Below are 13,213 nucleotides of genomic sequence, written 5' to 3' on the forward strand. Positions count from 1 at the left end.
TGTGGGATAGGATACATCATCTATCAGATTTGCCAGTCTCACATAAAAAATAAAATAGCAATAGATAGATAAATTAGGAGAGATGTGGGTGCTCAAGCCCACTGCATCCCACATCTTTATCACTAACAGAAAGTTGTGGGAGATCAGTTAATTAGCTACTGCCATGTGGGGGTAAGCAAGTTCAAAACTTACCTCTTGATGTTAGCAATTTATCCCTCAATATGGAAGAAAGGCACAAATTGACAGCACAGCATGAAACAAGCCTTTTTATGCAACAAGGTGTATATACATGTAAAGTAGTGCCAAGTTGTTAAAGTAACTTATTCATAACTAAAATTAGTTATTAGAAATTTTAAGTAAAATGGCTGTAATTTTTATTTCTTTATTTAATACATTCTTATTTTTGTATTTCAAAATTACTGATAAAGTATTGTAACTTATTATCAATTTTACAATACTGCATAATTGAGGTTATTACACTTAGAAGGGTAAACCATATATTGGAAAGGCAAAATATTTACACTGATATCCTTCTAAATAATGTATTTCTGTATTCAGGCATGCCAATGACATTTATGAAAAAAAGAGGAAAAGGTATATAGCCTGGCACCATAGCGCGGCGCAGCCATGCCTGACTATGGGGGTCCGAGGGCATGCCATTCCCCCCCACCCCCGGGAAATTTAAAAAAAATGGATGCTATTTGGTGCAATCTGGGACATAATTTCTTTGTTTTTTAACATTGCAATGTTGGAAAAGTACACAATATATATCATATAAAATAACAAAAGGAAATTAAAAGACTAAATTAAACTAATAAAAACTATAACTTTCATTTACAGTTTTTAGCAGATTGATTTATTCTTTTAATTTGCATTCATTTTTTAGAAGATATATCAAAATATCTAAAATTAACAAATAAAATAAAAAGTAAATAAATGAAATTTAAGATTATTTATTTGCTATTTATTCAGTTTAATTTTTTTCTAAATCAAAATAACTCCGTAAATATTTCAAATACAAATCATTTCATTATTATCCTTTTTGTCATCAATAACATCATCATCATCAACTACTGGTATGCTGCCAATTAAATGTTTTACAGTCATTGCCAATAACTACTTCTCTGCTGCATATATTCCATACAATTTTCAAATCACATAAAATTACTCTTGACTACCTACAGTTCAAATTGTTCATCTATGCAATCTTGTCATTATACTACTGGTACCTTAATGTCAGTGAATTTTCCATTATTTCACAAATTGACAATACAAACTAAAACAGCATATGAAGGAAAGCTATGACATTGCTTAAAAATTCAACTACTGATATGAGTGATATGCCTCGGAAATTAAATTTTGTACAGTCACTGACATCAACAACTACTGCTCTCCTGCATGTATTCCACTAAAATTTCAAATTACTTAAAATTACTCTACATGACTACCTACAGTAAAACTTGTTCATCTATACAATCTTGTCAGTAAATTACTGGTACCTCAATATCAGTATATTTTTCATTCTTTCACAATACAAACTGAAACAGCAAATCAAGGAAAGCTTTGACATTGCTTCAAAATAAAATTAATGATATGCTTTAAAATAAACCATTGGCACTGTATGCTGCAGATAATAATAAAATGTTTTTCAGTCACTAATATCAACTTCTGCTCTGCTGCATAAATTACAGTCAAATTTCAAATCACTTAATTTCCTTTAATCAATCTTGGCTACTTTCCTCTTTTTCGAGACAAGGGTTTCCAGTGCTCTCTTCCGAGCTTTTTTTCTCTCCTTCTCTGAATCGGCAGCTCTCTGTGCCTCTGCGGCTTTCTGGACTTTTTCTTTAGCCAAGGTGGCTGGGCCAGATTTCACAGAACCATAGACCTCAAGCCTTTCTGCCCTTTTCTTCTGATTCTCCCTCAGCTTTGAGGTATACTTTGAAGCTGCTGATCTAATGTCCTTACACATTCTCTTGTCTACAGGATCAAAATGAACATCTTTCCTTTTAAACATTTCAATCTCTGTTGTTTCTTTGGAGCGTAGAGAATATTTTATTGTCTGGAATGCACACGATACCAGACCACGAGACGAAACGAGACTGCCTCCAAAAAATACGATTTCTCCTCAAAAACCACCTACCCGGCTCCCAAATCGCTCATATTTTCTCCTCGAATTTACACGAATCTCGTGGGTGATCGTTGGTCGTTTGAAAACCGCGGAAATCCGCGTTTCAGCGGAAAAATGGCATGCATGTGTATTAGATATTGAAGTATTTTCAGTTTCTAATTCTACTGAATAAATATTATTAATAACAATATTTATTAAAGGATTATTTATATTAATTAAATCATCTGGGTCTCTGTGGTTTTCAATAAATATATTATCATAATTCAGGTCATTTAACAACTTGCTTATTGTTTAGGTGTGTGCGTATAATGTTTTCTATGGTTTGTGGAGCAAACTTGCTGATGTTGATGCAGTATTGTTTTATTTTGTCTCAGCACAAGAAACAAAACAAAAACTCAACATAATAAGAAAGCAAATAAACCCAGCCATAAAACTATGCTTACCAGATAAAATTAATGAAAAATTAGATAAGAAATTAAAATTGAAATTATGAACTACATCTTGATGTCAAATTTAATAACATATACTGTTAGTAAATAATTAAATTCTAAATATAACTCTGTATAAAGATCATGACATGCAAACCTTGACCTACCCACATCTAAAGGATTAAGTTACATTTTTGTTTTTTCACTTCCCTTTTAAAAATTAAAATCTCAACTTCAGAAGAATGAGTTTAGTAAATTAACTAGCTACACATCAGAATTCAGTGCAGCTTTTTTAACCTATCGCTAACTCAGTCCTTTTGGATTATTTAATAAAAAATACTACAAAATCAAGTGCATGTAATGATTAAATATTTATTTTTTAATATTTGCTGTAGGCTGTGTTTATTGGTAATGTTGTAGACTTAAGATTATATAAAATAACTGAACAGAAATTCCAAAGATTAATGTGTCTAACTTATTTATAAACTTACATGCAGAATTTCTCACCAACTGATCTATAACAAGCATACTTACTATACAAGTAGCTACAACAACTCTCACTCATTAACATTGAACTGAATTTGATTGATGGATGAGGTCAAACAAAGGTAAATCTTTTTTCCTCTTTCCCAAATTTAACTTGATACTCATTTTATCTTATTAGGACAAAAATATACTTGTAATAATTATATCAATTTTACAGTATGTGATAACCTCATTTGTCAATAAATATCACATTTCAAGATTATGAAGATGTTGTGTTCAATGATCTATTGGTAGACTCACACTAATTTTAATAATGTCATAATTGGATATATGTCACCTACACAAAAACTTTATTGGAAGTACAAAATACTGGAGTAAAATATTTTTTTCATTAGTCTATAAAATTTAATTTTTATTTGATAAATCTATGTTTTAAATGTTTAATATCTTACCCCTTGATATTTTGTATCTTTTGGCGGATGTTTAAAATTTGGTCCAAAGTTGACACTAACCTACGATGAGAAACAAAGTAACATCATTTACATCTTTAAATAAAATTCATAATGACTGGTAAGTTAAAACAAACTATAGCAAAAAAGTACTTAAAATACAATAAGCTATACTTTCAAACAGCATTTAAAAATATTTTTCAATATACATATGATGGGTTAACTACACTGAACTTTATTAAAAAGATCTAGATTATGTGCTGTCCTTAGAAGTACTTCCTTTTACCCTTGCCATGCTTGGTATGATGACTGCAACAACATAAAAAGCCATACACATTAATAAACACTTCAATGTATACAATCATTAGCTTCCAAGGCTATACTTAAGTAATCCAAATACCCAGAAATTCATGGTTGTGTAGGCAGGTGACTTCAGAAGTATATAAAAGAGGGGTTCAACATGAGTACTGATTTTATTCTCCATGCTTTACAAAACCACTACGATGAACTTGTATGTTTAATCAGTGATAAAAATAGGTAAAGATGAAAAAACCTGGTGGTTAATGGCAAGCATAACCAAAACCGTAATCTGGAGGAAGAGAAGTATGGTACAAAATGAGTTCTTATTTGAAGAAACCTGGAAAGTTTAACCTAATATGAAGACGTGGATGTATAATTAATATTAATAATTGTTTCACTGGGTAAACCAAAAGTCCTGAATTTTCCATATTATTATAGAGTAGGTGTAAAATATCCAAAATCTGCTGACTTAAGGTGTTCAGGCATATTGGTGGCAAATTCTTACCTGACATGTCATTATATAAAGAACAGTCAAATGCTACCTCTGAAATTATCAATCTGACAAAATGATTTAACTCCAAAACCAATGTTTTTCTTAAGGGCTTTGCAGAATTTGCATAATTTTTTCAAACCAAAAATATTCCACTTTAACATGGAGATGAGCTTGGTCAATTTAACAACATAGTAACCATCATATAAAGTTTAAATTAATAAGGTAATATTATTAGCACAGCAGAAATATACCTTGCTACTAATATTACCTTATTTTATCCGAGCTTCTGATTTCCACAATGAGGGCTGGGATGCCAACTTCAGAAGATAAGTTTTTTTTTCACTCTTATGAGAGCAGTCAGCTTCCCATAACTGTTTGCAAGCATTGAAGGGTGACATAGATGTGGGACATTATAGACTTAAGCACCCACACTTGCCCTTTTTCTTCTTCTCATTTTACTCTCTTATTATTTTCTCTTTACACATGAAGATTTGCAGACAGATGCTAATACTGACAGATGGTGTATATTGAATTAACAAGTTGTATACACATTTTCACCATCCAATGTCCACAGAGTTAATAAAGTGTGATATATAAAAGTATGCAAACCAACATCTACCAATTTCTCTTTCCTACTTCTGGAACTTCACATTTCTACATCTACCTGGGCTTTTCTTGTACATTATATGTTATTCTCTATACAATGGCATAAAATATTCCAAACTCAAAATATAGTTCCATACACAAATGCTGAATGTAAATAAATGGACAATTCCATGAAGCAGTGACATCCAACACATCTAAAATTTTGTTTTTTGTGAGTCTTCAAGAAACAGGCTCTAATGAGTTATAGCAAAGATCTCATCAGCCACAAAAAATAATGATGCCAAAGCAGTAACTACTTTAATTATTTCAAGATCCCACACCAGAACAACAACTGTTGCCTAAGAAAGTGGTCTTAGTCAGAAATAAGTAGTACAATGAATGCATTACAAGTTTTATCCTTATCATAATCACTGCTAACAAAATTTTGAACAGTAAAACTAAGTAGCTACAACTGGACTTTTGTAAGCAGCTCTTCAGAATATTATAATTTGAATTTTGTAGTCTGAAGAAGCACAGTTCTTGCATAATAGTTCAATCAAAATCTATAATGCATACTGTTAGGCAACTGAGAGTCCACACTAGGTACAGCAATACTATCATCAGTTACAGTTAGACTAATGAATGTTCTAGGACAAGACATTAACAGATCATTTTGTGCAGCTGATTTTGCAAGGTGTTGTGAATGAATTTAGTGATAGTCTCTTACTAGAGGATATGATTTTAGCTGGATGTTACACCACTTTATCTTACTGCCCATGTTTAGAACTTGTTAACCATAGTGTGACAGGTCAAAGGCCATGTCATCACATTTGTTGATTCCCATTTAACTACCATTTTATGAATTTATGTCATTAAGTTTGATATAAAATTGTAGACTATAATTCAAATTTTCACATTATATGTTATTTAATTTCTTACTTCAAAAGTAAATATTTGAAAAACAAACCTAAACATCAATTGTTGTGTGTCACATGATATGTTGAATGCAGCACTGGTCCAAATTACATATTTGTGATGTCAAAACACAAAGTCAATAGTTTTGTACAAATTAGTAATTATCAATGTTACCAACCAATATTTAAAAGCAAGAATATGAAATAAAAACCTCCTAGCTCTCATATATGATGAGATATCACTAATGTAATAAAATAAACACAATAGCTCCCTGCTTAACTCCGTTGAATTTTGGAAATGGTCCTTTATATACACTTAAATCTACATATGACACTCAAATAACCAATCAAAAGCTCGTGTGTTCCACAAGTGGTTTTTCCAGCTATTTTAACTTATAATGGTGTCATTTTTTTTCCTTTTGAGACAACCGTTTGTGTTGATAAGTTGAGTATTTAGCCTGTTAGATTTGTTTTTAACCCACATACATCTCCATTAACTAAAGTTCATATATTATAAAGGATTTCTATGGTATTATTTTTTGGTTATTGAAATGTTAATATAAAACCTAAAAATAATTATTTTGTTTTACATCCTGTGTGTGTGCAATTTTATAAAACTTAGCAACCTACTACAAATAGCAACTGAGTACAGAGGTCATAACTAGAAGAGATAGTTGTTTAATTTACTTCTTTATTTACTGTTCTATGTTTTAAGAAAGATGGATTTAAAATATTATTTGTAAATATAAGCAATTTATATACATATACAACTAAAATAAGACTGTATTTTACAAAATACTAGCCCACTAAAACATAGCCAAGGGCTGCTCTTGTGATTTGGTGTGCACAATCCCTAGATCCAACACAATAACTTTTCCTGTGCAGTTGCCTAAAAGAATATGTGTATTCTACACCTATTTTGTAAAGACTAAATGTCAGTTTTATATTCCTGGATATGGTAACATAATTGCATGTGAACTGCATCGCTGTAATTTCTATCTTAGCCAGTTAAGGCTGAAAGGTCAATATAATAAATATATATATAAATGTATAATGTTATTATATTTAAATTATTTAGATTAAAGATTTATGTTTTCAAGTTATAATATGTAGCCATTATAGAAAGAAAAAAAAGCATAATTTATATTTACTTCCTAAATTTTTATAGTGGTTATAAGATTAATCAAATCTATCGAACACGTACAGAAACTCAGACTTAATAGTCAAAATAACAGATAAAACACAAAGTTTTTTCTTAATGTACAAAATCCTTGTAATGTTTACCAATAATTAGAAAAATTTTGTAAACATATGCATATGTTATCAAACCTCATAGTATAATTACCTTCCTGGATACCTTTGTGGCTACAAGCTGGGTGGATTCCATCCAATCCATAAATGAAAGGGTTAAATGAAAGTTTTCCAAAAGACACTCGATTGCAAGGGTTGCTCATGTGCCTTGGTGTGCTCAATCTCTTTATCTGACACAGTAACATTCTTTCTATGCAGCTGCGTGAAAGAATGATTGTATCCTACACTCATAACTCTGTTAGAGTCATAAAAATGAATTATGTGGCACGTGCAGACATTCCTGGGAATTCTTTTCAAAGACTCAGTTCAACATGTCCATAAGCATGTATTTCTACAGCAGATTTAAACATTGTGTGCTGTTTTTTTCTGTTAAAATGGTTTTGCAGACATGCATACTGTATCTATTATTTCCTGATGAATTCAGAAGAGAAAATTTTAATAAACAAACAACATTTGCAGAGTAATATTCTTCTGCTTTACAACTTTTGTACTGATACACTTTACTTCAGACTGATAGTTACAAAGGTATCAAATGGATGATGTTTATGACATCATGTAGGGTAACAAATAACCTTCAATATGCCTAAAAATCCTACATAAGCAAAGTTCAGATATGCCACTTCTACTTCTTAACAATAGGATAAATCAGGACTTATGGCATTTCTATATATCGTGTATCATTTATATCTGTGTTGCCTTGACATTTTCAACATGTTTTCTAGTTCTTCATGGTTTTTCAATGCACTTCTTATTCTCTCTGCACATGTTAAACTTTGGTTATCATAAAATCTACAAATGGCACCTCAGGATGTCCACCTTCAAGAAAAAGATGCCAAGTTTGTATGCTACATTATTCACTACTGTTACTACTGTATCAAAGTGACAACCAGCAAAATGTCTCCTGTAAATCTCTCACCTTGTATTTTTTAAATACAAATAACCTTCAGCATTTGATTCAAATGCTGATAGTCTGTATTATCACTGACTACTTTCAGCGGTATATTTTTCTTGAAACAAATGAGACAACAACACATGCAAATTCTAAGATGGCATTTATCTATTGAGCAAAGATGTATCTAATTTGATAAGATATTTGTCACTGATCAACCTTTAACTAAACCTCCCTCCTCCTCCTCCTTTCCCCTCCCATAAGCATAAATAGAAAGTGGTATTGATCACTTTAGCTATCTTACAATTATACGGAAAATTATACTGGTCAAAATATTCATACTGCATTAGGTAAATTACATACATTTAATATTTGAACAAGACACAAAAAACTGTTAGTTTCAAAATTTAAATACATTATATTACAAGTAACATTTTTTTTATCTCCAACACTAAAAATACATAAATTCACAAACTGAAAAATCTAATTTACCCTAATGGGTTTATTAATTCTAACAATATGTTGCTTTTTTTAACACTGTTAACTGGGTCTATGAAGAAATGTTAATATTTTCTAAACTAAAACTGAAAATGTATTTCTCATAGATACATACTTCCTCTTACAAATAGCTTTTCTCAACTCTATAAGTAAACATTTCAGTTTTCACCAGCTTTGATACACTTGTCTACTCTCATGTATTTTCATATGAGAACTCTGCACCCTATAATCCAGCAACCTTCCACCAATAGGAGTTCAACACAATTTCTATCCTCACTGGAGCCTTTTCTGCCATGCAACCATTAATCACTTCAAGAATGGACAGAATATACAGAGCCTACAATGGAAATGGAGAGAATGGGTGGGAAATGTGATCAGAGGTAAATATTTCTTGGAAGTACATCTTTAGTTTAGGAAAATGTTAACTTATGATACAATATATAAACTCCACTCATAGATAGCTAGAATACTTACACTGAGTTGATGAAGGGTGTGATGAAAAGATGATTCCCCTTTAAAAAGTATCCAAAGAAAGACTATAAGGTGTACAAATGAATATAAGACAACATACCCATTGGACACTGCAATACTTCAGAGTCATGTGTACTCTTTGTCCATGTGAAAAGAGTATTTCAATAAGAACAGAAACACAGAAGAGACCACCACCTGCATTACTAAATCTGCCATAACCAGCACTGTATTAGCTGTAATTCAACAACCAAGGAATGGTATGAAGGTGGAAAGTAAAATAGGAATGCATCACTAGTCCATAACCAAATGGCACTGGGAATTTATTGTTTGATTCAAAGTTGGAGAAGGGTACCTAGCCACACACCTGTGTGAAATTAAAGAGAAAACCATTGAAGAGTAGCTGTGGAACATGGGTCCATAAATGAAAATCTATCTCAGCCAAGGCCAGATAAACCATTGTAGGAAAACTGTTGGAAGAGGTACCTCTATCTTTCATCTGAATTACAGGTACTGAAAGGAAATAGGAGCCTCCATATCTATGCCCCTCTCAGCAAGAGCACACATCCAACAAAATTATTACATTTTCTATGAACTTATATCCATGAGATGGTAGGAGGAAGCATAACAAGGTGAGAGTGCATCTCCAGTCCATCACCAGGCAGTACTGGGAAGGTATCCAAGTATGCAAAAGGAGGAGATTACCAGGCCACACACAAGCAATGACATATGTGGCTGGTCCAACTTCAATCATCACCATATCTACTGGTAACCAACATCTGGGAGACTAGGTAGGATGGTGCCTTGGCTGGAGTGACAAAATACATGTTGGCAGAGTGCATTGTCTCTCATCAGGCAGTAACTGGAATTGTACAACAGGTCTGTAGTAGGATGAGCATTAATGCCATCTACAAGCCAGTAGAATTCCACCACCATACTCTCAACTAAATAGGATAGAGTACACTCAGGAGTAAACTTCCATTGTCCACCATCTCAGCAGCTGGAAGCATACTCCACTAGAGAAAATGTTGAAAATAACACGTTGAAGAGTCTGGAGGAAAGCAGCACCAGAGACAATACAATACATGAATATAGATTCTTATTTTAAAAACACAGATTGACCCAGAGAACCACAGTATCAGGATCATCAAGGGTAAGCAGTCTGCTTTACTCAGGTTAGTCCATAAGTGTATGGTCTAGGAAAAACATGTTATGAAGCAAAATGCTGCAAAGTATACCTGCAAGCAGTCTTGTGGGACACTCCATAACAATGGTAGGCATATTTGATACACAAGTCATATAGTGCAATTTAAGAATAAATATACCTGGTTAGACAATTTTCACCACTGAATTGGATCCAAATATGGAACAAAAGTCCTTTCAAAGAATAGAAAAAAAAAAAAAGGAATATTTAGCCACTCAGAGAAAGAAATATTTAAAGGCAAAATGGTGAAAGGAAGACAACGAAACTCTATAAAACAAGCAAAAGCTATATGGTGAAGATAACGAGCAGTAAAGATATGGAGAGCAATCCACGTAATTCTAATGATATCCTCCACAGGATGACAAAAATGAGCAGCCGAGGATATGGTAAGGTGACAAATTTCATGGGAAAAATATGGAAAAATAACAATAATCAACATAAAAGGAAGAATAAGACAGGCAAATCCAACTGTCAGGTTTATATATGGGGTTGGATTCTTTACAGTAAATGTCTGTGAGTTATTGATGATACATTTCCACAATAAATAGATAGCATACAAAACACTTGTTTAAAATAATATATATTAAAAACACGTCAAAATTATGTATAAACACTTTATATTATTGTTTACCACAGTTGAATCTAGAGCTCTAAATAATTTGCCTTTTGTCAAAAGTCCACATAATCTGGATCAGTTACATTAGAAAAAAACTAACAAGATGAATTATTTATTCTTTACTCTTTTATCAGAAAAGAATCAGTGATAAATGCACTTATGTTGCCCAACTGATTATCAAAGTTGTTTCCAGAGCTTTAAATAATCCTCTTATATGTGAGAAGTCCACACAGGCTGGTTCAATTACACTGCACAACAATTTTTTGGAAAAGTTTTGCTGATTGTGACAGGTGGGTACGCACAAATATAGTTTTGGTTTTGCTTCATCACATAGGAATCTGAGAAATAGACAGTTAACTGTTTACTGGCAATAACGTATTTAATTGCGTTTATGTTTCTAATACGCTATTAAGTTCAACATAATTAAAAGTGTTTTGCTCCTGATTTTCGTTTGTCTGGTGCATCACGTTGCAGTGTACAACAGTAGTCAGCAAGCATTGACAAATTCCAGTTACCCTGATATCATTTTTCCATTGTAGCAATGTCCTGGTGAAACCAAGATTTCGATTAAACGGTACATTTTACTAAATTTGGATGTGATTTTCGTGATCAGCAGCCAAAAATCTATAAGGAACACCCAACAGTGTTCAAGAAGCAAAAACTTTGTTGTACAGTGTTACTTTAGAACACAATTGACAAGATGAATAATTCTTTTTTTATCTCTGTTGTACAACACAAACCATGAAACTTTCACATTATAAATCATCCTTTATGATTAAATAGACAATCATGCAGTCTAACTTCACTTTTTCCATCTTTAATTTCACTAACATCACTTTTTTAACTTACACTCTGTATCTGCAGATATTTATAACACTCAACAAAAAAGTCTAGAAATATCTAGCCCTCTAGTGACAACAATAATCACATAACAAGAAAAACTTAGAAACTTCAAGTGAGGTGACGTTAATGGTATCACAAATGCTTAGTACGATAATTAAACTGCATACACAATGTACTATTTGTACAGTTATGTACTGACACTTGTCATAACTATTGCTTTTAAAGTAGTTAGTTTTTAACACTTGTAAGAAAAACTAAATAATCATTAAATATTAAATCACTAAATATGCCAATCCATAAGAGAAACTGGGAAAAGGTCAGAGGACTGGGAAAGATTACAAGGAGTAAACAACAGGAAAGGGAAATAGAGTAAGAATCAATACACCTTGTAACAGTGGAGAGTCCAGAATTGATAGAGTAAGCAGTCAGGATTGGAATGGTCGTAAAGATGTGATAAAAAAGGAAATGAGATTGATGTAATGGTAGAATTATCCAGAATTGGACAGAAAAGACAATTTGGGAAAAGAAACAAATTGGAAATATTAAATAACCATTAGATACATAGCTAATGGAGGAAAGGAAAAAAAGGGGAAAACAAGAGTGACACAAATTGTAAAGAGCAGGCCAGCTAAGCCAAGAACTGGATAAAAGACATGTAAAGATGGAAAGTGGGAACAGACATACTTCAGACTAAAACAAACACAGGAAGGTGGGGGAAAAAAGGAGAGGGAGAGGAAGAGGAGGCAACCAAGTAGTTAATACTGAAAAGAAAACCACAGCAGAGCTGGCCAATGTATAGCCACCTATAAAACCAGACTCAAGTAGACAAATGGGAGGGTGGACCAAACCACTCCTGACTGAGAATAACCAATGCTTGAGTCAAAAGATGTGTAACAAAAAATCAAAACAAGCAAGCTACAAATTTAGATGATTAGCAAAGGCAACCAGATCTGGAGCACCACACTGAACAGAGTCCCAAAACACTCATGGATCTAGTGATCATTCTACAGATAGAATTCTGTCAAGACATGACAAACAATCTGTAATGAAATTCAAGGCATCCAGAATATGACAAGTCTACACAAGAATCCATTGGCTATGGGCCTACTACAGAAGGACCAGTGGCCAAAAATAGAGGTATCTTTACTTTGTACCCTATTGCCTCAAGATGTACGAGATGATAATCGAGTTGTCAGAAAGTACCAAAAAGGCAGAAAGTGTGTCATAGCCCAATGAACTGAAAAAGCTCCCAGAGATAGAAAAAGATGGAGGACTCCTACAGAGTCCACTCCTCTTTAACCTCCTGAGCAGCCAGATAAGCACCCCAACTGAAAAAGGAAGCACCCTTAAAAGGTAGCACTCCAGTCAAGGAGGAGGAAAAGAAACAAATGTTAGGCAAAGTTATTCAGTAAGGAAAGAGAAGCAATGAGAGGATCATCCAAGGGAATCCAAAGAAAACTCCTCTGGACCCACAGGACCCAGTAACACATTTTCAAGACCAAGAGAGATAAGGGCTTCCAGAGAGACCCACATTCCCAAAAAGAGCTGCTAAATAGAAGCTTCAAAGCCATAACTGAGGGAGAAAAATTTGGGCTCATCTG

General features: G+C 32.9%; 1 protein-coding gene across 16 annotated transcripts in view; it reads right to left on the reverse strand.

The window, feature by feature from the left end:
• The window catches only part of LOC143233807 (set1/Ash2 histone methyltransferase complex subunit ASH2-like), a 142,926-nt gene that overhangs the window by 473 nt on the left and 129,240 nt on the right, over positions 1-13,213 (reverse strand). For all 16 annotated transcript variants that reach the window (XM_076470517.1, XM_076470513.1, XM_076470507.1 and 13 more), the window contains one exon: positions 3,495-3,554. In XM_076470517.1, the coding sequence (XP_076326632.1) occupies positions 3,495-3,554 (60 nt within the window). The remainder of the gene's footprint in view (positions 1-3,494; positions 3,555-13,213) is intronic.

Source organism: Tachypleus tridentatus, chromosome 12 (genome assembly GCF_004210375.1).
Source record: "Tachypleus tridentatus isolate NWPU-2018 chromosome 12, ASM421037v1, whole genome shotgun sequence".
Lineage (NCBI taxonomy): Eukaryota > Metazoa > Arthropoda > Merostomata > Xiphosura > Limulidae > Tachypleus > Tachypleus tridentatus.